The following is a 27,486-nucleotide window of genomic DNA, read 5'->3' as shown; positions in this document are numbered from 1 at the left end:
GTATAAAGAGAGGCATAGCTAGTAGAAGGAAGAAGGTGTTGATGCCCCTGTACAGGTCATTGGTGAGGCCCCACTTGAAGTATTGTGTTCAATTTTGGAGACCGTATCTGGCGAAGGACGTAAGAAGACTTGAAGCGGTCCAGAGGAGGGCGACAAAAATGATAGGAGGCTTGCGCCAGAAGACGTATGAGGAGAGACTGGAAGCCCTGAATATGTATATCCTAGAGCAGGGGTCTCAAAGTCCCTCCTTGAGGGCCGCAATCCAGTTGGGTTTTCAGGATTTCCCCAATGAATATGCATGAGATCTATGTGCATGCACTGCTTTCAAAAAAGAATGATGTGCACTAAAAAAGTGTCCTTCAATTCGTCTGGTGAAATGAAGATCTTTATTGTTCAAACATCAAATTGACAAATTGACTCGACATGCGCATGTTTCGGCCATCAGGCCTGCCTCAGGAGTCTTAAAAGTCACAAATGATGATATATGAGGTATACTAACACTCAAATGAATTTGACCACAAACCAATCAAAGAAGAGTGTCATGCCACGAGGAGTTCAAGTGCTGTGGCTCCATTAGTAGAATGAAAACTACCTAGAAATAATAAAAAGCCTTGGTTTTCCACATAACTGAAGAATATGAAAAAAGAATGCCAGGGGAGGAGGGGGGAAGGGGAGGGAGTGAAAGGGGGGGGATAGGGTCTGTTATATAAAAGATTTTTTGAACGAATGATAGTATTTCATTGATTGTATGGAGTGGATTTCTTAGAGTTGAGAAATTACTTAGTAATTAATATTTTGTTTGTATCATATAATTTGATATATTCTTTTTGATATATACTTTCATCCTTCAATAAAAACTGTTGGGAACATTAAAAAAATGAATGCCGAAAATAAATTTTTTTAATGAAATGTTATCGATTTTATATGAAAATACAGAAATAATTATAAATGATCAGTAAGTAAATATACTGTATACAAAATCTGCATAAATTGTAAACTTCATTAAACATTTATACAGAGAACCAAAGATCAAGTAGAAAAAGGAGATCTAAAATAATAAGTGGTGAGTACCATGATATAAACAAAATAAAATAAATAAAGGAAAATTTAAAGTTAAAATTGCATGTTAGTTTCAGAGGCATATTGATAATGTATGACGATGTACAGAATCAGTGATAATCATGTAAAGGAGGTGTGTAAATAGAATCAGTGCTATTCAGATATGCTTCTAGTGGGATCCGAGTTAAATTCTTATTTTTACCTTGATATAGGGCTCCTTTTACTAAGCTGGGTTAGGGCATTAACGTGTGGAATAGCGCGCACACCAATGCCGCACACGCTAGATGCTAACGCCAGCATTGAGCTGGTGTTAGTTCTAGCCACATAGTGCAGGGTTAGCGTGTGCTAATCTGCCGCGTGTGCTAAAAACGCTAGCACGCCTTAGTGAAAGGAGGCCATAATGTTTTGGACATAGTAATCTCATATCTATAGTATTGCAAAACAGATTGCCACTAATATTGGGCCATAGGTAAATTTGTATTTTTCAATTAGACATAACGGTCCTGATTCTCTAAAGTCTATCTAAAGTTAGGCGCTGATATCGGCAGACTTTATACTGTATAATCAGGGTCAATGAATTTTAGGGCTATAATAATAAGATTATTAAAAAATTTTTGGTGATTGTCTTGTGAGGAGAGAGGATTAATCTGTTCACTGAATCCTGTAGAGATTTCTCTATTCCCTCTGATGTTATGCACACTGTGCGGACTCCTTCCACTGCCAAAAACAGAGAGCTATTATTGGTTCAATTTCGATTTGTCCTATTTTCCCTCCTTTTACCTTATAGTGTCCTTCTGACGCCTCCTGTGCATATAATCAGCTACAGGGTACTATAGGAGGCCAAGGGCTACAGTCTGATATTGCAATACAAAGTGATAATGAATGCTGAAAATCAGAACGAGCCTGGAGGAAGTCAGGAGACTAATCACTTAGGGCTTGATGCACTAAAGTCTCCGATTGTCTAATGATTGTCACTAAATCGGTTTGTCAACCTGATGCTCTAAACAGGCTCACCACATCGTTTTCTGTGCTACTCAAAATTCTCCGATTCTGGAATGTAAATGAGGTCATTGATATTAAAACCAGGCATCCAATCAATGCCCTAAACTTGCATGCCAGAATCGAGTCGGTAGGACCGACCTGGAAAAGCCGACAGGTCAAGTGACCTCTCAGTCTGCCTGTTTTTTTTCTTTTTTTTCTATGGACACAGATGTTGTGTGTTTGTGTTATATACCTAATATCTGGCCCATAAAAAAGAATGACAAACAGTAAAATTAAACAAGCAGAATATCAAAAAAATACTGTATCACCACCTAAAGATATTCATTCAAAGAAATTACGTTATCAGAGATTATTCAGAGCAGGTTCCTACTACGGAGAAAAGACCTCAGTGTTCCCCGAGGGTAAACTCAGGAAACTGCTATGACAATAACTAAGTTGTCATAGGAAACACATCCTTGGTCAAAGAAAAACTCCATTAAAGTGCAATCAGTGCTCTGGTTTCTAAATAAATATATATTTTTAAGTCTCTTTAAATACTTTTAAGAAGTGTAGGAAACCCGCACTTATCTTAGTAATGTCCTCTGATACGGGAAAGATCACCGCAGCTCGGTAAGATGCACTCTCTCAATGTGATTATTCAATTTTTTTGAATGAATATCTTTAGGTGGTGATACCATTAAAAAATACCATGCCCCCCCCCATTGGAAATCCTATTATTTTATTTATAAAAGAGAAGAATGACAGAGAAGGAATAGTAAAAATGGAGTAAAATGTGAAAGGAGTCAAAATAATGTTAGAATTTGGTGTCCATTGAAGAATAAAGTTAAAAAAAAAAGAAAGAAAAGTAACATGCTTCTAAGAAGTTTTGCTAATACAACTTACCAATTTGTAGTTCGTGGTATACTTCATATAAACACCAGTCTGTATTACAGTCACAATGATTTTTTTCAAAGAGATTTTCTAACATATCTCGTGCTGTCTGGCGCTCATCCACCATCAGTGTTTTCGAGCTGTCATCATCCATGAGCACCTTGATGACAAGCTGCATCCAACAAACATATCATGGAAGATACAATATATGTTAGTTGCTAGTAGAATAAGGGCAACACCAGACATTGCTGATACTCCCCTAGTAGCAGAAAATCAGCATGCCATGCAGGATCAGACCAAAGGTTGATTGAACCCTAGAACAGGTGCAAATAAGAAGGATGATTGATTATGGTTTTAATCATGTCTGTATTGAAAACCATCTCAGAAAATGCTAACTCTATACTGTAACATCTTTACAGAAGCTCTTGCATCGATTATGGTTTAATTATGTTAGTATGTGGGAGGGGATGTGCAGGGTGGGAGGGGATGTGCACAGATGGATCGAGCACTGGTTGTCGGGTAGACTGCAGAGGGTCGGAGTAAAGGGACAATACTCTGACTGGCGGGGAGTCACGAGCGGTGTGCCACAGGGATCGGTGCTGGGGCCGTTACTCTTCAACATATTTATCAATGACCTGGAAAAAGAGGCAAAGTGCGAGGTTATAAAATTTGCAGACGATACCAAACTGTGCGGCAGAGTTAGCTCCAGGGAGGAGTGTGAGGACCTGCAAAGGGACCTGGACAAGCTGGAAGACTGGGCAAACAAATGGCAAATGCGCTTTAACGTGGAAAAATGCAAGGTCATGCATATAGGTAAAAAGAACCCGCTGTTCAAATACAAATTGGGGGGGGCATTATTGGGAGACAGCAGTCTTGAGAGAGACTTGGGTGTGCTGGTAGATGCATCACTGAAGCCATCTGCACAGTGCGCAGCAGCCTCGAAAAAAGCCAACAGAATGCTGGGCATCATAAAGAGGGGCATAACAACCAGGACGCGGGAAGTCATCATGCCATTGTATAGAGCTATGGTGCGTCCACATCTGGAATACTGCGTTCAATATTGGTCGCCGTACCTCAAGAAGGACATGGCGGTGCTTGAGAGAGTCCAAAGGAGAGCAACGAAACTGGTAAGAGGGCTGGAACACTGCCCATATGCCGAGAGGTTGGATAGGCTGGGGCTCTTCTCTCTGGAAAAAAGGAGGCTCAGGGGAGATATGATAGAGACCTTCAAGATCATGAGGGGCATAGAGAGGGTGGATAGGGACAGATTCTTCAGGCTGAAGGGGTCAACAGGCACGAGGGGGCATTCGGAGAAACTGAAGGGAGATAGGTTCAGAACAAATGCAAGGAAGTTTTTCTTCACCCAAAGGGTCGTGGACACTTGGAATGCGCTACCGGAGGAAGTGATCAGGCAGAGTACGGTACAGGGATTCAAACAGGGATTGGACGGATTCCTGAGGGATAGGGGGATCGTGGGATACTGAGAGAGGTGCTGGGATGTAACACAGGTATAGAAAGCAAACCAAGTAATAAGTATAGAAATCCGACCAGGTCGTGCATGTGCAAGACCGGAGGGTTAGGACTTCGATGGGAAGATAAAACTCAATGGGAAACCAAGGTGGCAAGGGGGCCCCTTCTGGTGTCTCAGACAGGCCGTGACCTGTTCGGGCCGCCGCGGGAGCGGACTGCTGGGCAGGATGGACCTGAGGTCTGACCCAGCGGAGGCACTGCTTATGTTCTTATGATATTGTAACACCTTTGCAGAAGCTCATGTAAACCGCTCTGAATTAACTCCCCAGCCATTAATAGCATTAAAGAAGCTTTCAATAACCAATAAACATCTCATTTCCAATAGTAGCTGGTTCAGGTCACTAGGAAGTACCCAGCTGACCATAAAGAGTAAATCCATTCTTTGTTACTCATGTCCAAAGATAAGCAGTAGCTTAGTCAAGTCTTCCTGGCTAAAAACAGTTTAAGAAATTTTACTCCAGGAACTTGTTCAAGTCCTTTTAAAACTCAGATGCAAAATTAAAATTCTTTTGCTACATCTTCTGACAACAAATCTCGCAGCTTGAGGTTTGTTTTTAACTGGATATCAGTTAGTTTCATGGCATATCCCCTAGTCTTAGTACTATTTGAAAGGGTCACCTATCCGTATTTACTTGTTCCACTCCACATATGATCTTGCAAACCATTATCTTATCTCCTCTCAGCTATCTCTTCTCCAAGCTGAAAAGCAATTTGTTACTCACCTCTGCACCTTTTCCAGTTCTACTATGGGGCTCATTTTTTTCTCACCATACCCTTCCAATTTGCTATATTTGAAATCTATTTTCTAGACAGATTTCTATGCTGTTCATCTGCAGTGTATCTGATACTCAAGGGGTTCTATTGGAAGCTTGGTTTGGGCAGGACTAGGGCAGGCTTATGATTTGGATGCTTTTCTGCAATAATAAAACACTTTAGAATATGTCCAGGGCATAATTTAGATGTTTGGGACTAGACCTTTTTTAACAATGAATAAGTGCCATAAAGTACTCAAAATGACCAGATGATATCCCTCACACACTCCCCCAATGGTCATTGACCCCTCCCAACCTCATAGGAATATGGGGGGATATGGGGGAGGGGGCAGAGATTTCATGGGATGTCAGGGGGAGGGGTATAGGGCTCTGCGGCTCTGCAGGGGAAATCCCCATCAGCTGAGCCCCCGGGAATTCTCAAAACCAGCACAGCTGATGGGGATTCCTCTGCCGTGATCAGCTGATGGGAAGCCTATGGGTTGGGGTTTTTTTTTTTTTTTGCTCTTTGGGTGTTGGGATTGGGTCGTGACCACTGGGAGAGTAAGGGGGCATGCCTTAAATCCTCCAGTGGTCTTCTTGTCAGTTTGGGTATCTTTGTTGAACTTAAACGCAACTCAAACAGGTCTAATAGTTGGCGTCTAAGTTCCCTCTAGGAAAGCTTTGATTATGGCTGCAGTATGTCCAGGTTGAAGCCCGCACGATTCCCGTCCATAACACACCTCCCAACGCCCCTTTGATCTCTGGATGCACGGCAGCTTAGAAGTGCTGTTCACATCCAGAAAGTTGGTTTTGATTATCGGCACTTGGATGTCCCTGCTATTAGGACATCCAAATGCTGACTTAGAATGGTTTTTGGACGTTTTAACGTTTTGATTATGAGCTCCTTAGGCACCTGAAATGTAGGCCTTTAAAACCATGGCCTACATTTCAGACACCTAAGGTTTTACATAGGCGCTGTTAGCTGCGATTCTGTAAACAGCGCCTAAGCATGATTGACATGTGGCCAGCACCTTTTATTAGGCGCCGTTTATAGAATCAACCCCTCGGTGGCCTGACACCGAAAATCTAGAACCAATGCTGGCAGCAGTCAACAAAATGCTCACTGCCACAATCTGAATATTAACTCTATAATGCTTAGGATATTTAATGGAGAGGGAAGGGCAGAGAGAACGAAAATGGAAAGCCTCTAATTGTTCTTCTTTCTTAAAACCAGGGGCTGTTCCATGAGGAGTGTGAAAACCCAGCAGGTGTACTTGTGGGCAATGAAGGCACTGGATGCAGACATTACTTCCCCTTTCTAAACATGCTTTAGATCAGTGGTTTCTAACCCTGTCTTGGAGGACCACCAGCCAGTTGGGTTATTGGGATAACCCTAATGAAAATGCATGAGAGAGATTTGCATATAATGGAGGTGATAGGCATGCAAATCTGCTCCATGCATATTCATTAGGGCTATCCTGAAAACCTGACTGGCTGGTAGTCCTCTAGGACAGGGTTGGGAACCACTGCTTTAGAATATGCATTTCTAACATGTTGTCTTATAATGTCTGTAGAGGCTTCTGCTTTTTTTTTTTTTTTCTTCTTTCTTAAATGCAAATGCTGATCTTGAAAACACAGAATGCAGTGTTTTACACTTTCAGAATATGTTTGGTTTTCAAGGCATTAGTTATCTGCTCCTACTTCTGCTTTGGGTATTTTTGGAATGTCCCACACTGGTAACACAGCTTTGTCACAGAAGAATCTCTAAATTGTTTGGTGGCAGTTGTTTCCTTTCTTTGTTATTGTTTATTGAAAGCTTCTATACCGCTGCTAATGACTGGGGAGTTAATTCCGAGCAGTTTGTATGAGCTTTGTAATGGTGTTTCAATACATGAGCTCCTATAAAGGTTTTACAATGCAGAGTTTGCGTTTCCTTGGATGGTTTTCAATACAGGCATTATTAAACTGTAATCTGGGCATTATTAAACCGTAATCAATACTTGTGTTTTGTAAAGGTGTTATAATATAGAGTTAGAGTTTTCTGAGTTGATTCTCAATACAGACCTGTTAAATTAATCAAACTATTTCTTTTCACCTGTTAAACTAATCAATCTACCTGCTTATTCACACTGTACATATATATAATATATCATATATACATTCATATTATACCTTCTTGTACACACATATTAAATATATACCTATATACATCTTTATTTGCTATTGTGTACTGGGTTCATACTACTTCTTTTTCATTTCTTGCATAGTGTCTGTATTATGATCTATGTTCATCTTGGACATACTATCTTCCCCATAAATCTTGTTATCTGTGCTTTGATTATCTTTCCCCTCTCCTTACTGTGTTTATTCTATCCTGTTCCTAGTGGGGACTAGCCAGCTATCTCCTCTTTGCTGTATTATTGGCTAAAGTATTCTGTGAAGAGGATATTCTTCATCCATTTCTTGAACTTTCCAGTGTCCCTTTTCTAGTTTTAGTTCCTTTGGAAGGGCGTTCCACCACCTTGGAGCCATCACTGAGAACATTCTTTTCCTGATGCTTTTGTATTTGATGTCTCTGAAGGAGGGTATTTCCAGCAGGAGGTTTTGGTTCGAGCCTAGTGCGCATGCTGGTATGTAGTGATGTAGTCTGTCTGCTAGATATTGTGGTTCTGAGAGATGGACAATTTTGTGTATCATCAACAGGATCTCAAATTTCACCCTGCTTTCAATCGGGAGCCAGTGTAGTTCCTTCAGTAGTGGGGATGGCACTCATCAGCCTCGATTCTCCCAGCAGAAATCTTGCTGCTTCATTTTGTACCATCTGAATTTGCTTAATCACGTACTTTGGAATGCCCAACATGATCGCGTTGCAGTAGTCAAAGACTGAGAATACCAGACTTAATTACATTGGACATTGCTTGGTGGATGAGGTAGGATTTAAGTCCTCTGACGTGGTAGAATTTGCTATATGTGTTTTTCATGATGCGTTGGGTCTGTATTGTCATGTCTAGGTTTGGGTTCAGTCATACTCCTAAGTTTCTTTCCCCCTCCGAGGAAGATTTTATGGTGTTGCTTTTCAAAGTTAGTTGGTAACTTGGGCTATTTCCTCCCCTTTTGTTAGTTAGCTGTAATTCTGTTTTCTCCTTGTTGGCTACTAGTCCATTTGTCTGCAAGTACTCAAAGATCTTTTCTATTCCTGCCTTGATCCTCTGTTTAGTTTTCACATTTTGTTTCTCTAGTAGGATGATCCCAGTTGGTTTTTTAAAAAAATATTATTTATTCATTTTTAAAATCAAATACATAGTGCAAACATATGAACAATCAATCAAGTAAAATAACATACTGCACTCTATACCAATAAATAATATACAGCTATTTAACCCCCTCCCCCCCGCCCCTCCTGGATATGTATAACAATCTTTCATGAATCAAAGGGAATTCATGCTAATAATTCACATTCATATCTTATAATATTTTGATAATGGGCCCCAGATTTCCTTAAATTTGCTATGGTGTCCCCCTGTAAAGAATGTTTTCAAACTTATAAATCTGACATAATGATTCCCACCAGAAAATATAATTTAAGTTAACCCAATTTTTCCAATTTTTCATTATCAGCTGAATGGCTAGTCCTGTCATGACGAGGAACAATTTATTCTGATTTACATTAATTGGTTTCTTGGGGAACAATATTGTTCCAAACATATGATAGCGATAGTGGAACTTCCAATATCGTAATAATTTGACCCCAAATGGATTTCCAGAATTTGAGTATCAAGGGACAATAATATAGCAAATGATCCAGTGTCCCTATATTGAGATGACAGTGCCATCTATTAGATTTAGAACTATCCAACCTTTGCAACCTAACCGGGGTCCAAAAAGATCTATGTAACAAGAAAAAAACAAGTCTGTCTTATAGATGCTGACCCATCCCAGTTTTCTGATGAAGTTCCCTAGCAGTTGGAGGAAGATGTTGAAAAGCATGAGTGACATGGCTGATCCCTGTGATACCCTATGCCTTTCCAGTTGCTTGTATTCCCCTGCCATTCTACCCTCGTTAGTCAATTTGTAAGAAAAGATTCAATCCATGCGATGACATTTCCTTTAATGCCAAGGGTCATGCTTCTTGATTTTAGCAGTGTGTTTTGGACTAGGTCATAGGCTACTGAGAGGTCCAGGAACCCCAATAGCAAGTCTTCTCATTTGGCATGGTGTTTGAGGACCAAGTCTTATACTGTTACTAGTACGGTTTCTGTGCTAAGGTGTCATCTGAATCCTGATTGGACCTGGTTAAGCTTTGACACATTTTCTAAGAAGTCAGATATTTGTTGGCAGGCTGTTTTATCTATTAGTTTAGATATCTACAGTTGATTGGCTACAGGTCTGTAGTTAGAGCGATCTTCATGATCTTTTTCTTTATTTTTCAGAATTGGTTTGGTGATTGAGAGTTTCTATTTAAGTGGGTCTTGTCTCGATTATAGTGATTTATTAATGATGTACATGAGGCAGATGAGTCCCGGACCTTCAAGTTCTCTCATTGGGTATATCAGGTATGTGTCGAGGGATGATGGGCCTGATTTTATTCTTCTTAGTAGTTTCTTCACCTGGGTCTCTGTGATGGGTTGAAAATCTTCCATTATGCTTGTGTATATTCCCGTAGATTTTACAGCCTTTTTGAATATAAATCACCTTGAGCCTTTTTGGCATAGTATGATTAATAAGTTATATATTAGATTAGATTAGTGTTTCATAATTACATAACAGATGATCAATTAGCTCGTCTAATCTATCCAGTCATTCAGGAATGGCCCTACAACTAGGCAGATTAGGTACTAGCTAGGGTGGCCCAAATCTGGGGGCACTGCCAATGTGGAAGTTGTCAGCAGCCTTAAGGCAAAGTGAAAGTGGCTGGTGCATGGTGTTGAGCAGATACATTTGCTCAAGGCCTGCTGCATCCTGACCTCTCTGAACAGGAAGTTTGGAAGGTGTAGGATACAACCAAAAGTTTGAAAGGAGTAGGATGCAACCGGTCTTGTGCCTGTGTGTCTGCTCAAGACCTTACATTAGCTGCTTTTGCTTTGATTTAGGGTTAACCTGCTGGAAGAAGATGGCTACAGAACCAACAGCAGCAATGGCAGGGAGATTCTGGATACCTGAGGGGGTGGGGGGAGGAAAAAAAGAGAAGGAAAGAGAAAGAAAGTGGCAATGATGGACACTTGGAAGAAGTAGTGAAGAGGAGTCTGTGCACCTGGAAGGTAGATGCTAGACACCTGAGGGAGAGGTAGGTAAAGAAAGTTGCTAGACTACAGAGGGATAGGGGGGGGGAGATGCTGGACTACAAAAGGAATGGCAGGGGAGATGTTGGACATAGGAGAGAGGAAGTGTCTTGAGTTGCCAATGAGGAAGGGTTATATATGACCGAAATATTACTTAAGCCATTGGATGTCATTGGGATGACCCTATAGCCATTCTGGTCTGCAGTGTAAAGGAAATATCCCAGTTTCTAGTCATAAAAACACGAGAATTTGTAGCATATGGCTCTCTAATTCAAGTTAGATTTTGTTGGTTTCTTTGATTCTCCCCTATCTGAAGTACATGAATATATTAATTGAAAGACATCATCTTCAATGCCTTCTAGGACCTAAGACAATCTTTGAACAGTCTGCAGATATTTCTGAAAGATAATTATGGCTCTTTCTAGAGCTTTCTCATGTTTACCCCTTATATTCTTACCGCTGAGTAATTTGCTTTCATGTAGAACAATATATTTCACTGTGCAGTAGGAACAAGGATTAATTACAGACTTGTCATAGAATTTTATGACAAGATTGATGTAATATAACTCATATTAACAAGCCTAGGAATCATTCTCTCATATGAGAATAATTAGTTCCATTTAATTCTGCTAAATATAATGTATGCTAAAATGTCAATTTATTGAATTGTTATGGTAAGTTTCAACAAGCAGGTAGCTGAGCTCTATGGAAATCTGGTATAGCTAAATACTGGTCAATATTCAGCTGATGGCAATTAGGGTTTATTAAAGTGCTGACTGCTGCCGGCTAAATTAGACCTGGGAGAGTGTGGCGCAGTGGTTAAAGCTACAGCTACAGCCCCCTGTGGTTGTGGGTTCAAACCCGCACTGCTCCTTGTGACCCTAGGCAAGTCATTTGATCCCCTCCCCTATTACCCCAGGTACATTAGGTAGATTGTGAGCCCACTGGGACAGAGAAGGAAAAATGTTTGAGTACCTGAATAAATTCATGTAAACTGTTCTAAGCTCTTCTGGAACAATGGTAAAGAAAATTGAATGAATAAATAAATATTCAATACTGAGCCATTTCTGAGCACCAACATTGATTATCCAGGTTGCCAGCACATATGCTGGCCATAGGCACTTATGCAAGTCCCAGCTGAATATCAGCCAGGACCCTCAAAAGTGAATATATCAAGTCCTTCCTCTCCCCCCCTCAATTATGATCCTTCTTTCAGGCTGATTGGTCATGCCAACTTCCCCCTTCCTTCAAAGAAGAGCGACTGAAATGATAATGGGGATGGAATTCCTCTCATATGAGGAAAGGCTAAACAGGTTAGGGCTCTTCAGCTTGGAAAAAAAGAGACAGCTGAGGGGTGATACAATTGTGGTATATAAAATCTTGAGTGGAGTCGAACAGGTAGAAGTAAATCGATTTTCCACACTTTTAAAAATTACAAAGACTAGATGAAGTTACACGGAAATACCTTTAAAACAAATAGGAGGGAATATTTTTTTTCACTCAATGAATAATTAAGCTTTGGAATTCATTGTCAGAGAATGTTGTAATAGCAGTTAGCATGGCTGGTTTTAAAAATTGAGGTGGGGGGTAAGTTCCTGGAGAAAAAGCCCATAGAGGTCCATTTTTGACATGGTTTCCAAGTTTGGATATTTTGCAGAAGACGAACAAAACTCTAGTACAAAACATGGCCATTTTCAAAACTGCAAAATGTCTACCTTGTTTTTCTCCAAAATGACCAATTTTCAGATGAGTGTTTATCTTTTTGAACCATTTTCAAATAAAAAATCTTGTCCAAAAGAAAAAAAATGCACAAAACATGTCACTGGGATATAGGAAAGGCCAGCATATTTGGTAGACTTGCCACATCCCAGCAGAGCAGTGGTGCACCTTATGGAGCACTGAAGTGAACTTCACCTAAAAGGTACCAGGTATACATCTCACTGCAACCCCCTTGGTGAGCCCTCCAAAACCCACCCAAAACTGCCTGGAGCCATCTGTATACCTCCCCAATAGCCCTTACGCCTACCAAATAAAGGCCCTATTTTTACTAAGCTGTGGTAGAGGTTTCTACTGTGGTCTAGGGAGCTACATGCACCAATTCTCATAGGAATTCTATGAGTGTCAGAGCAGCGTTGGAGAATTTTGCACTCAAGGTCATGGTAGAAACGTCTACTGCAACTTTGTAAAAAGGAAGGGGGGGAGGGAAATATTCTCAAAAGTTTTCTAAACTTGAAATAACATGACTCTGATCTAATAAATAGAAGGAGAGCATTCCAACATTTTGCTGCTTAGAATGCAAATGTGGCATTGTAATATTTTTTGTGTTATTTTTTTTAAATCTCACCGAGGGTTATGGAAGAACTAACAAGTATTTTGACTGCAATTTGTTGTTCTGAATAATTCAGTCTGTTGGATCAAGTATTTTGGTGCTTGTTCTTGTAATATTCTAAATACAAAAGTACAAATTTTAAACTAATAACATGCTTCCACAGGAAGCTAATGCAATTAAGATAACAAAGGGGTTATACTGTCAAATTTACATGCTCCAAATGTGAAGCTTCTCTGCCACTAGAAGAATGATTGCCCAGCTTTAGAAATGAAAGGCAAGATAAAGAGGCTTTAGCATTGGAGGAATGAGCTAAAATGTTCCACTAGGGTTAGTACAAATCATCCTTTTCTGTGAAGAATTTTGTCTGCTTTTACTTTTGACCCCACAATGACTTTGCAACAAGACTGTAACGAGGACTGAATTTCCACCTTATTTGTGTGAGTGAAGATTTGAGAGTATGAAAATGGCCAAAGAATCAGCATCTATGAGACAAACATGGTTTTATTTGTTACGTAGAAGTTTTTGGATCCCTGTTCGTTTACAAAAGTTGGACTGTTCCAAGTCTAATAGATGCTGGCACTGTCATCTTTATGTAGGGACACTGGATCATTTGTTGTTAATTTGATTCTGGAGACTGTGGTTCCTCTATCGTATGAAGCGGTAATCTGTGGGACACTGTTATCTCCTACACCTCCAATAGATAGACATAAAAGCAGATTACTTGGTATAATGACTGGGGTAGCCATGCAAATGGCCACTAAAAATTGGAAGAATTTTGACAGATTAAATTTCACTTTTTGGTGGAATTCATTAAGCTTGTGTTATAAATACGAGAAAATGAATTCTGAACAAATGGGTAATAAACGACAAAACGACAAAAAGGGAGACCCTTGACACAGCGCCTGACATGCTGCACCTCGGGAGACCCTTGACACAGCGCCTGTATGGTGCGAAACATGTTGGGTTAAACTCCCCGGCGTTGGCTGGATTTAGCTATGCTACATAAGCTAAGTACAATTAAGTACATTTGAGTTTTACAGTTAAGAAGTTTTTTATAGACATGCATAAGAAAATACAAAAAAAACATATACATAAAAGATTTTGAAAAAAACAACATTAGTAGGTTTAAAATGATTATGAGCGGCCAATGATGAAGTGCCACATAAATCTCTCCGCAGTCAAGAGCTAGCACAGCGGTGGAGTGGTGGGGCTGAGGTGTACTCATACTCTATTGAAGCTATTTGAAAACACTCTATACCGGTTTCTTTATATGGTTATAGTTTATTAGAGTGAAAGCAGCCTAAAGCTGGAAAACATCTTGTGAACATAAGAGTTGACATACTGCGACAGACCAAAGGTCCATCAATAGTGGCGTAATAAGGGGGGGGTGAGTGGGTGGTCTGTCCCGGGCACCATACTGGTGGAAGCGCTGGCATCCCTCTTCCTCTCTGCTCCCCCTGCCTCTTCCCATTCCTCCCCTCCATGCACATCCCTTTCTCTTCCCTCACATGTCTAGTTGAAGTCATTGTTCCTGGCGGTCAACAACGTGCTCTTTGCGACCCCGTCGGCTCTCCTGCTGATGCAACTTCAACTAGAGATACGGGGGAAGAGAAGGGAATGCGCACAGTCCTGAGACAATGGAGAAGCTAAGTGACTTGCCCATGACCACAAGGAGTAGCGATTGGATTTCAACTGGGCTTTCCTGGTCTTGGATTCGCCTCCCAATTTCATGGTGCCCCAGTGGTTTTCTGTAAATCTAGGAGTGAATCTAAGACTCTGACATTGTCTCCAACCTGCCCTGGTACAGGGGTGAGGTTTATTTCTGCCATCACAAGGACAGTTGGAGACATCAACCCCCAAACCCTGAAGTCTGAACTGAAAACTCAAGACTGGCTCCCCCCTCCAACCCCCCTGTCCATTGCCATGACCTGACAAGCTCCTCCCTCCCTAGTGCCTGTCAGAGATTTTCAATGGCTCAAGCTGCCCTGAAGCAATAGTGCAGTTTAGGAAAGGATTGAAAGCTTTTAATACATAATATTTTTTAGACTCTCATAATACGTTTAATTTTTAACTACCCTGTTCCCCTTTGTTTTTCTTCTAAATAAGAGCTGTAACTTTTCCCCCTTTTTCCTCTCCAACTAAAATTTGTCTTGTCCAAAAGTCAATGTTAATGAATTTGTCTTTTTATAATTTTACTCTCTTTTATAATTTTGTACATCGCTTTGCAAACCGATTCATCAAATATTAATAAACCTTGAACCTTGAATAATAAGTTGTTTAAACTGACGTGGGGTCCATTGACCAATTTTATTAATTTTAAATAAATGGTTTATTCCCCTGTTACCGGTTTGATTTGCACATCCAGGGAAGGGGGGAGGGAGAGGGATATTATATTAAGATTTGTTATTGTTATTAATTACATGTATGTACTGTTGTATGGTTTTACACTTCCCCCTCCGTATTTGTGAATTCTGTATCTACGGATTCGGTTATTCGTGATTTTTGACCAAAAAGTAAATTTTAATTTTTCAAGTTTTTTTTAGCCCTCTAAGTCCCCCCCTTAAGTCTTACCTGGTGGTTTAGCGGGTTTTCAGGCAGGAACAATCTTCCCACGCTCCTGCTCCGTGCAGATCTCTAACAGGAAATGGCTGCCTTGAACTCCCATAGAGATCTGCATGGGGCAGGAGCGTGGGAAGATCGCTCCTGCCTGAAAACCCTCTAGGCCACCAGGTAAGGCTTAAGGGGAGCTTACAGGGCTAAAAATAGCTATGGGAAGCCGGGGATAAGGACAGAACCGGCCCGAATATTATTTGCGGTTTTTCCATATTCGCTGGCCGGCTCTGCCCCTAACCCCCGCGAATATGGAGGGGGAAGTGTATTGTATACATTGGAATTAGGGCGGGAGGGAGGGGGAGAAAATGGTTTCTCATGTATTTATTGTTGGATGTAAGTGCTGTTTTTCAAATTACTTATATGTATTCCTTTATGCACTGTGTTTAGAATGAAAAATTAATACAAATATACAGAAAAAGAAAATGGCCAAAGAAATAAGGCCCTGGAGTTGATAAAATATCCCCCAAAAGTCTAACCCTTCAATTGCTAGCCCTCTGTATTGTATCTTCAAACAGAGATACCAGAGACTTTGCATTGCAACTAAAGATGTTGTTGATGGATATAGTTTGACTAATGATTGCAGTATCAATGTTCAGAAGCTTAGGTGTCCAAAATGTTTACCTTTTTAATTTTGGCTTCCTTCATTTTTTCCAGTGCAAGTTTTATCTTGTCAGTTTTTGCTTTTGACTCTAGCTCTTCCTGAAAAAGAAGTGAGAAAACGAATAAGTTGCAAAAAACAATTTTTTTAAAAATAATTCTTTATTCGTTTTCAAATTGAACAGCAAGTGCACAAAATAATATATTATACAAATTATACCACAATAGCACATTAATATCTATCACATAAAAATCTAGTGATGCAATAACCCCCCCAACCACCCATCCTTCATCACATTTTCAACAGAAATGCACACATATTATATAGCATATTATAACAAATTATGTAAAATTAATCCCAACTCCCTCCCCCCTTTAGTGTGCTAAATAAGAAAAAGAAAAAAAACAATTTTATTTAATATAAAGTTGAGGGCTAATATCACTAGTTGTGGCAGAGGACTGCGCAATCCCAGCTTGCTCAGAGGACAATTTTCAAATGATTTTACGTGGGTAATTAAGCAGTTACCCAGGTACAATCCCTCACTCCTTTGTGGCTAAAATACTCACTGCAAAGGGGGGAGGGATGGCAGAGCTGGTAGTCAAACAGAAATGTAAAAAAAAAAAAAAGCTTACTTCCCTTTTTTCAGGGCAGGATTAACCCTTTGGCGTGCCCTAGGCTAACAAGTGTCATTTGGCTACCCATTGTAAAATATAAATACCAGGGCTGTACTGAATATTTATATTCAATTTGATTCGGTTCCAAATATATTATTCATAGTTGGCTGAATAGTGATTTAAATTCAAATACAAATAATCTGGAGCTCTACTGTGCTAAATTCTACTGAAATAAACCCTTGATCTATGATTTCATGTTGCTTCTTTTATTATTTGTTACTAGTCTTATAGCCCGTTACATTAACGGGTGCTAGAATATATGTGTGTGTGTCTGCCTTTATTTCTTTCTCTCTCTCTCCTTAGCTGCTTTCTTTCTTTCTGTCTTTCTTTTTCCTTGGCTGTCCATCACCACCCCTTGCCTGCTCCCCCTGTCCATTCTCCCTTCCTTTTATCTCCCCTGTGTCCACCACCACCCCTTCATTGCTCTCCTTATGCAGCAGCAGCCCTTCTCTCTTTGTTTTACCACCCCCTGTCCAGCAGCATCTCTTTCCTTCTCTCCCTGTCCAGCAGTAGGCGTCCCTTCCTTTTTCTCTCCCCCTTCCTCCTTCTTATCCCTATGATACACTTACCTTGCTCTGCCCCTGATCAGAGGTTCCGACAGCCGCCCAGTTGCACCCATTGGAAAAGTTCCCTCTGCCGCATCCCGCACCCCTCCTGACGCGACTCCCGCTGTCTTTCTTTCTGTCTGTCTCTGTCCCTGGCCCCCTTTGTCTGTCTGTCTTTCTGTGTATCTGTGTATCTCCCTGCCCTGTGTCTTTCTTCTTTTCTTTCTGTCTCCCTTCCTCCCTCTGTCTGTCTGTCCGAAGCAGCATTCCCTCCCCCTCCATTTCCCTCCCCCCACACCAGTTTCCTGTGCACCTGCCCCTGTGTCTTTCTTCTTTTCTTTCTGTCTCCCTTCCTCCCTCTGTCTTTCTGTCCAAATCAGCATTCCCTCCCCCTCCATTTCCCACCCCTCACACCAGTTCCCTGTGTAGCAGCATTAGCGTTTCCTCTACCCCCCTTTCCTTTCCCGTGGGCCCGACTACACATGGTGATTCAAGCAGCGTGTGCAGCAGTCTTCACACGCTGTTTCGGGTCCTTCTACTGCCCTGATTTACTCTGGCACGTCCCTGATGACATCATCAGAGACGCGGCAGAGCAAATCAGGGCAGTAGAAGGCCCCGAAGCAGCGTGTGAAGACTGCTGCACACGCTGCTTGAATCGCCGGGTAGGTAGTCGGGCCCGCGGGAAGGGAAGGGGGGGGGGGGGGCGGCAAAGGACTCGGGTCAGTTTAAGAGCCGGGGTGCATATGTTGCCACCGGTAAACCCATTTCCAGGTACTGTGAAACTCAAATTTACAACTGTCTCTGGGAACTCAATTGCAAACATTAACAACTCATTGCTCTGGGATACTATCTTAGATGTTAATGTTGCAAAAGAGAGTGGGCAAATTAGAAACTAAATCACTGGATCAAGAAAAAAAGCTTGAAATTTTGGGAGCACAAAATCAGCTCCTAATAAAGGAAAATGGGAAAATTAATCTTAAGATGGAAGTTTTGGAAAACATAATCAGAAGACAAAATTTAAGATTGATTAATTTTCCTAAATCACTCCTTTTACTCCTTTTACTCGGGCTCCTTTTACTAGGCCGCGTTAGGGCTTTAACGCGTGGAATAGTGCACGCTTAATTGCCACGCGCGCTAGACCTTAACGCCAGCATTGAGCTGGCATCAGTTCTAGCCATGTAGCGTGGGTTTAGCGTATACTAAAACGCTAACGCAGCTTAGTAAAAGGAGCCCCCACTGTTTCAGCGTTAGACATGTTTAAACGGTATCTTTTGGAGGTTCTGAAAGTCTCACAAAATTCTTTTCCGCCTATTTAAAAAATTTATTATATTCATTTGGGAAAGAAGAAAACTCCAGAAGATCAATAAGAACCTGTAATTGATGTATTGGACTCGACAAATGTATTAGAGACATCTGAGTCAGAGCAGATTAGTGTTGCTACACTCTTTGTGGTTCATAGACAACCGCGCGAAAGACAAAGGCACACGCCGACAACTGAGCACAAGACGGAGGCGCGCACCGAAGAAAATTAGTTTTTAGGGGCTCTGATGGGGGGTTTTGTTGGGGAGCCCCCCCAGTTTACTTAATAGAGATCGCGCCGGCGTTGTGGGAGGTTTGGGGGGTTGTAACCCTCCACATTTTACTGTAAACTTAACTTTTTCCCTAAAAACAGGGAAAAAGTGAAGTTTTCAGTAAAATGTGGGGGGTTACAACCCCCCACACCCCCCACAACGCGGCACGATCTCTATTAAGTAAAGTGGGGGGGGGTTCCCCCCCACGCCCCCCCGTCGGAGCCATAAAAACTGTCATTTTCTGCGGCGTGCACCTCCACGCTGCGCTCAATTGTCTGTGCGCGCCTTTGTCCCGGCGCGCTTTTGACCTGACACCCTCTTTGTTCAACTTGCATTACATTCAGACAGAGAATGGCTTTTAAAAATGTTTTTCAAGTATAAAGATGTACCATTTCTGAATCAAAAAATTAGGATGTGTCCAGAATAACACAAAAAAAAGAGGAAACAATTTTTGCTTTTGAAACCCCGGGTTCCAAAATTGGGAGCCACTTTTGTATTAAGATTCCCTTGTAAATGTTTGGTTAATTTCAAAGGTATTAGGTACTCTACACAGTTATCCAGATTTATTGTAGACAACGAGGTGGTGATAGCCACCAATAGACAAGAATAATGCTTGAAGTTAGTAATTTTGGGTCTATTGCAGGTTGTCTTTCTGGTTGCCTATATAATGATGAAGTAAAATAGTCTCCAACTTAATGTAAACTCCTTTCTCAGTTATCGTGGACTAATAAACTGTTGAAAAAATATTTAATTTTTCTTTTTTTTATTTCTTCAGGATGTGTATTACTATGGATACTGTTGTTCAATATGATTGTTGTTATCATAAAATTTTGAAATTCAATAAAGAATAAATTACAAAAAACACCCAAAAAGGAGGAAATATTTTTTACACAAAAAATAGTTAAGCTCTGACACTCATTTCCAGAGGATGTGGTTACAGCGATTAATGTAACTGGATTTAAGAAAGGTTTGGACAAGTCCTTACTGTGCTTTGAGACAGATATTGGGGAAGCCACTGCTTGCCCTGGATCAGTAGCATGGAATCTTGCTACTATTTGGGCTTCTGCCAGGTACTGTGACCTGGATTGGTTACTTTGGAAACAGGAGATTGGGCTAGCTCGATGGGCCATTGGTCTGACCTAATATGGCTGTTAAGCGCATATAAAACATAGATAAAAGCCAAATGGCCCATCCAGTCTGCTCCTCTGCAGTAACCATTATCTCTTCCTTTCTCTAAGAGATTCCATGTGCTTATCCCGGAAGCTCTCTTCATGGACATGGACATAGACATTTAATGTCAGGGTCTAATTTTGCCTGCAACAGTCAGTGTTTAAAAAGCTGCTGACCAATGCCAGCTGAATATTAACCAGCGCACAAATAGTAGAGGAGAAAGCTGACAATCCCTATCTAAAGCCCCAGCCAACTGTATAGATCAGGGGTGCCCACACTTTTTGGGCTTGCGAGCTACTTTTTAAATGACCAAGTCAAAATGATCTACCAACAATAAAATAAAAAACAAACCACAAAGCACACTGTATGCATAGAAAATGTTAATCATCATTCCTATTCCAGGGTTTTTCAAAGAGGTCAAAGCAGATGACTCTAAGCACTATCACCTCAGTAACAACCATACAAAAATAGACAAATATACCCCCTCCCTTTTTACTAAACCACGATAGCAGTTTTTAGCGCAGGGAGCTGCGCTGAATGCCCAGTGCTGCTCTCGACACTCATAGGCTCCCTGCGCTAAAAACCTCTATTGCGGTTTAGTAAAAGGGGACCTTAGTGTAAAATATAGACAGCAGATATAAATTCAGACACATTTTGATCACTAAATTTAAAATAAAATCATTTTCCCTACCTTGTCTGGTGATTTCATGAGTCTCTGGTTGCACTTTCTTCTTCTGACTGTGCATACAATCTTTCTTCCCTTCTTTTAGCCTGTATGCTTCTTCTCCTCCAGACCTCATTCCTTCCCCCCCACTTTTCCTTCCTCTTCCCTGCCCTTTCTTTCTCTCTGCCTCCCTTTCATTTTTTTCTGTTTCTCTTCTTTCCTTCTGTATCCCTGCCTGCCCTTTTTCTTTCTTTCTCCCTGCCCTTCCCCAAGCCACTGCCACTGCCATTACCATCGGGGACCAGGACCCAAACACCACCAATAACAGGCCCCAAGCTCTCCCTGCTTCGGCCAACCAGCATTCCTCTCCCCGACGTCAATTCTGCCGTCGGGAAGAGGAAGGCTGATCAGCCCAAGATCGTGATCAACCTATTGGGGGAAATGCTGCCGGGTCCTGCCTTCGCGGAAACAGAAAGTAGGCAGGACCCGGCAGGAACAAGAACAAATGCTTCACTAACCTGTCTCCCGCATTAGCCCGTAGCGAACGCTTGCTTCAGGGCTCTCAACATGTGCGTGCCGGCTTCCCTTCTCCCCCCCCCCCGGACATAACTTCCGGTTTCGGAGGGAAGAGAAGAGAAGCCGGCACGCACACGTTAGAGCCCGGAGCATAAGTTCGCTAGGGACTGAAATCTCCAAGCCGGTTTTTTTTTGGGGGGGTTTAATGTTCAGCAGCGGCAGATGACAGCTGGGCGGACCGCCCAGCTAAAAGGCCCTAGGGAGAACACTGGAGAGGAAGGCTGATCGGCCCGTAGATCAGGACGGCAACACGAGTGCGATCGACTCGAGTTGCCTTCCTGAGCTACTGGTCGATCGCGATCGACGCGTTGGGCACCCCTGGTATAGATGATGTCAGGGTTCTGTTGACCTTGTTAGATGACTACACAGCACCCTAAGCCACTCAAAAAACTATACATAATTCCAAATTCTGTCAAAGATTGACAGTATCAAGCTACGGCTTACAGAAACCTCAATGAGTGGTCATTCAAAACAATAAATCAGGTTTCTACCCCAACTTACAAGTTGTTGTGCAGTTGAGAGGAAGGGTCTCAGAAATCCTGCAACGTTCAATTCTTGAACGCCAAGATGGTAATGCAGGTAGGATTCTCGTTCATCGACCCGACACTCTCACTCATTATTTAAAGCGGATTAATTACATTTTCAATAAACAGAAAAAGCACTTATCTTTGACTTTGTATGAAAAAGTGCTGATGTGGATGATGCTGAGGGCGATGCGATCAGTTGCAATGTCCACAGTGATGAATACTGAAAATATTCAGGCTAGAAATGTGTAAACAACTACTGACATTTATAGGTGTAGGATTGCCAGATTTCCTCTATTAAAAAAGAGGACACCTAGTCCCACCCCATTCTGTCCCCAGCCCCTCTTCAGCCACGCCCCATTCCGCCTCCAGCTCTGCTCTGTTCTGCTCCTGCCCTACCCCCTCCCCCCCATGAACTTTCCTAAGATCGGGACTGTGTCTGGAGGGCATCTGCGCATGCATATAATGTCATCGCATCGACATCCGCACTTGCACAGACACCCCCCAGACACGGCTCTGAGATCAGGGACTTCCAAAACGTGGACAAACTGCCGGATTTTGGAAATCCCTCCGAGCACCTGGAAAGACCCCTAAAAAGAAGACATGTCCAGGTTTTCCCAGTCATCTGGTAACCCTACATAGGTGCCAACATTTCAAAATGATAGGGAGCGCTAAACACAGTACATATTACCTCTCCTTGGACACAGTGTAGGAGCTTGCTTAATATTGGGAGTGTTCAGCACCCACTGGCACTTATAGACCTGGCTTCTATGCTGACACTAATACATATCATATAAGTAGCTTCAGCTAGACAACAGTTTATGACTTAGTTCCAGAGTTTTTCAGGATGTCTCAAAGGTTCATTTTTTTTTTTTTTTTTACCATTCCTCCACATAAGATTATCTATTTAAATAGGCCCAAAAGACTTGCATGTGTGCATACATTTGGTCCAAGAATTCTGCTGTTTTATGTATTTTGGAAATGACTCGTGCTCATCACTGACCTATTCTCCTTCTCAGCCAACAAACACAAGAGAAGCTCCCACTCGCACTTCGTTTCTCCCCTGGTTAGAGGATGCAAACTAAAAAAACACCATGAGCATCTTCTCTCACATCAGGCTGCTCTATGGGGTAAAGACCTAGAACAACTCCTATTGCCCACCACTTATGAGGTATTCAGGAAACGCCTCAAAACTCACCTATTCCTGAAATACCTAGACAGCTGACCCACTTCCCTCCTTCCCCTCTTGCCCTTTCTCCCCATTGTTCCCACATCCCTTAAGTTAACTCAACTTGTACGTCAACTCAACTTGTACCCCACTAATCTTCTGTAAACCGCATAGAACTTAACGGTATTGCGGTATATAAACTGTTATTATTATTATTATTATTATTATCATGGCTCCAAACTAAAGAACAGGATTTCCCCACCCTTGTGCTGGGTTGAGTGCACAAAGGACAAAAATATACATTCCTGCTGTGGATTGTCAGGGAACTGTCTATCTAAGGAGCATTAGTATGAATTGTTAACCCCTTTCAGGTGATGAAATTGTTAGACAATGTGACTCATAAGTGTGGAAGAGCCTTCTATAGGCAGATACAGCTTGAAAAACAAGGTGTGATTAACACTGATGGAAACGTGTTGCAGCTGATATTCTGGGTAGGAGAGGCTCTCTAGGGATATTTGAGCGCTGGCTTCTCTATGCTGAATATCTTCTCTAACCGTGAAAATAGAAGCCATCTATTTTGTGGGCAGTCCGAGGATAGAGTCTGCATTTAACTGAATAAGTGCCAATATTCATCCCTTAACCCAGTGGTCTTCACAGATTTTTAAGTTGAGACCATTATGAGTCCAAAAGGGCTGAAGGAGAGCCAACAAATGTATTCCTTCTTGGGATCACGACACTAACCAAAGTTTTTCGACTTCCATCCCACTAGAGCAGAAACCAGAAAAAAAGATTCTCTAGATTCCATCAGATCCCTAGAGGGACTTTTATACTTCAGGAAAGCCATTAAAGCCCACATTTTTACCTAATCATATCCTCTTGATCTCATGCTATCCCTACCCCATCCCTCCGCAATTGCCTCAGCAGAATTCCCTGTGGACTATGATACCACAGGATTCTTCATCATGTATATACAAATGATGCCCTTATAATATTGCTATCTTGTAAGTTTATACTATCTTTCCCCCGTCCAGAAAAGACGTAACCCATACAAGGTTCCAAGAGTACTCTTATGTAATCCATTCTGAGCTCTCTGCAAAGAAGCTAGGAGACAGGAGAGGAGAAAAGCAGGAGAGAAGGGAAGCAGGAACAGAAGGCAGGAGAGAGCAAGGGGCAACGGTGAGAGTTAGCTCCGCCCCCCCCGACTTCATCCACCGGAGCTCTCCCTTAAAAGGGGAGGGGCCAACGGCGCTCATCCGTTCGGTGCGCGTCAAAAGCGAGAGTTAAAGGTGCTCGTCTTAGTGAGAGCGCCTTTGCGAAGGGCCTTAAGGAGGGACAAGTCACTGCAAAGAAGAGCAGAAGGCAACAGCAGTAGACACAGAGGACACATAAGCAACAAGCAAACAAACAGAGCAGAGGGCAACCGCAGCAGACACAAAGGACACACAAGCAACAAGCAAGCAGGGAGAAACCACTTTAGACAGCAGACTGGCAGGTGGACAGCAATGGAAGTAGCAGACATAAGCAGGATGTTGAGCTACCCAGTTTTCTGCACCGTTTGCTATATATATGACTACCTCCCCTCTGGGAGGTGGTCTTATGTATGCATTCAATGGAGAGCTTGAAGAAACAAGTTAGACTCCTGGAAGACAGAATACTGAAAATAGAAGCACTTCAAGCAGTGGAGGAGGACAGAGAGGCATAAAACTTCAAGACAGAGGAAACCAATGAGGAAGAAGTCCGGGAGTTAGAGAAGTTCATCAAGGAGGCATACAGGGAGGCTGTGGAAAATCACCAGCAACAGTGGAACTGCCAAGATACACCCACAGTGAATGAGGACCACCTGGAGGACAACCACATGGAAGAAATGGGTGACACAGCAGCGATTCCTGGAAACAGTGGAGGGAACCCACAGGAAGACGAGTCCAGTGCAAGCCAACACCAGGTAGAGGGAAGATGGAAGTGTACAGAGGACATGGACCTACAGATAGAGAGACAAGAGAAGACAGAGAGGACAGTGATCATTGTGGGGGGACTCCATTATCAGACAAGTCGACAGCCACATAGTGAGAGGAAGACAGGATCGGCTGGTGACCTGCTTACTGGGACCAAGATAAAAGACATAGTGAGCTGTATCAACAGGATCATTGACAGCGTGGAAGAGGAAGATACGGTGGTGGTGATCCATGTGGGGACAAACAACATGAGCAACAGCAGAGAAGTACTGAAGGACCAGTTCCGGATGCTAGGAAGGAAGCTGAAGCCCAGAATGCTGAGGGTAGCATTCTCAGAGATCCTGCCAGTACCTAGGGCTGATGAGAAGAGGCAGATGGAACTGCAAGCAGTGAATGCATGGATGAGGTGCTAGTGTGAGGAAGAAGGATTCCACTTTGTGTGTAACTGGATGACATTCTGGGGAAAGAGCAAACTATTCAGGAAGGATGGACTTCACCTCAGCGGAGATGGAATGAAGTTACTTGCAAGCAACATCAAGAGAGAAATTGAGATGTTTTTAAACTAGGAAGAAGGAGAAAGCTGACAGTCGACAGAGTCGATGGTTCGGGAAACGGTATACCTAGAGGATACTGTGCAGGAAGATAGTGGGGAAGACTCACCGGATCATAGGCAAGACAGAAATCCTGATGGATCGAAAGGGACACAAGAGGGTAGGAAATGCAAGAAAGTAACAGGCCGTAAACTCAAGTTTATGTACACAAACGCAAGGAATCTAAGGAATAAGATGGGTGAATTAGAAACTATGGCACAAAAAGATAACCTTGACATCATCGACATCACGAAAACGGTGTAATGAGGAAAATGTCTGGGATACTGTGCTACCGGGATACAAGCTATACCGCAGAAACAGAGTGGGTCAAAAAGGTGGGGGCATTGCCCTATACGTCAAAGAGGGAATTGAGTCTACCGGAGAGAACACACCAGATACGAAGAATAAGTTAGAGTCTTTATGGGTCAAAATTCCGGGAACAAATGGAATAGAAACGAAGATTGGCATCTACTACCGACCCCCAGGGCAGTCTGAAGAAATTGATGGAGAAATGACGGACAAGATTAAATGCAAATGCAAGGGAGGCAACACAGTTATCATGGGTGACTTCAACTATCCGGGAATAGACTGGAATCTAGGCACCTCCGGCTACATTAGAGAGACCAAGTTCTTGGATGCTATAGGCGGTTGCTTCCTGGAACAACTTGTCAAGGAAAATACGAGAGGAAATGCAATTCTGGACTTTAATTATAAATGGACTATGAGGACCGGCGCAAGGTGTAGAAGTAGAGGGGATGCTGGGAACCTGTGATCACAATATGATCCGCTTCGACCTAGACACAGGGGTGAAACATCAATTCAGAATGATGGCCACGACACCGAACTTCCAAAAAGGGAATTACGAAGGGATAAGACTCATGATGGGGAAGAAGATTTAGAAAAGGATAAGCACTGTAAAGATGCTAGAGCAAGCATAGTCCCTTTTTAAGGACATGGTCACCAAGGCGCAAAATCTATATATACCGTGAATCAACAAGGGATCCAAGAGGATAAAGAACAAGGAACTGGTGTTGCTCACTGTAGTGGTGAAGGAAGCGATCAGAGACAAGAAGACTTTGTTTAAGGAATGGAAAAGGTAAAAAATGAAAAAAAAGCTGGAAAAAGCACAAACAGCATCAAAGCAGGTGCCATAAGGCAGTAAGAGGGGCCAAAAGAGACTACTGACAGGCTATACAAAGGAAACGAAGACGGAAAACTGACAGGGTTGATGGTCAGTCTAGAAGAGGTATTCAGGCAGATTGATAGGCTTAAAAATGATAAATTCCCGGGACCGGATGGCATCCATCTGAGAGTAATCATGAAACTGAAAGGAGCTATAGCTGAACTGCTTCAACTAATAGCCAATCTGTCGATCAAATCGGGAAGGATTCCGGAAGACTGGAAAGTGGCAAATGTTACACCGATCTTCAAGAAAGGTTCGAAGGGAGATCTGGGAAACTACAGACCGGTGAGTCTGACCTTGGTACCTGGAAAGATGGTAGAGGTGTTGATAAAGGACTGCATCATTGATCACCTTGACGGACACAATCTGATGAGGACCAGCCAGCACGGCTTCAGCAAGGGAAGATCTTGCTTGACGAACTTGCTGCACTTCTTCGAGGGAGTAAACAGGCAGATAGACAAGGGCGAGCCGGTCGACATTGTATATCTGGATTTTCAGAAGGCGTTCGACAAGGTCCCGCATGAATGACTACTTTGAAAAATTGCGAGCTATGGAATCGAGGGTGAAATAGTCATGTGGATAAAAAACTGGTTAGCGGATAGGAAACAGAGAGTGGGGGTAAATGGACAATACTCAGACTGGAACAGCGTCATGAGTGGAGTGACATAGGGTTCGGTGCTTGGACCCGTACTCTTTAACATATTTATATATGACCTGGAAATTGGTATGACGAGCGAGGTGATTAAATTTGCGGACGATAAGAAGCTATTCAGAGTTGTGAAGACGCAGAAGGATTGCGAAGACCTGCAACGGGACATAAACACACTTGAGAAATGG

At 42.2% G+C, this 27,486-nt stretch overlaps 1 protein-coding gene across 4 annotated transcripts in view; it reads right to left on the bottom strand.

Annotated features, from left to right (window-relative positions):
- The window catches only part of APBB1IP (amyloid beta precursor protein binding family B member 1 interacting protein), a 267,594-nt gene that overhangs the window by 130,799 nt on the left and 109,309 nt on the right, over positions 1–27,486 (bottom strand). For all 4 annotated transcript variants that reach the window (XM_033931405.1, XM_033931404.1, XM_033931406.1 and 1 more), the window contains exons 5-6: positions 16,056–16,133; positions 2,944–3,103 (exon numbers count right to left, since the gene is read on the bottom strand). In XM_033931405.1, coding sequence (XP_033787296.1) covers positions 2,944–3,103; positions 16,056–16,133 — 238 coding nt within the window. The remainder of the gene's footprint in view (positions 1–2,943; positions 3,104–16,055; positions 16,134–27,486) is intronic.

The sequence above is a fragment of the Geotrypetes seraphini genome, chromosome 2, assembly GCF_902459505.1.
Source record: "Geotrypetes seraphini chromosome 2, aGeoSer1.1, whole genome shotgun sequence".
Classification (NCBI taxonomy): domain Eukaryota; kingdom Metazoa; phylum Chordata; class Amphibia; order Gymnophiona; family Dermophiidae; genus Geotrypetes; species Geotrypetes seraphini.
Note: the sequence above shows the minus strand (reverse complement) of the source record. Positions and strands in the feature narration are given on the sequence as shown.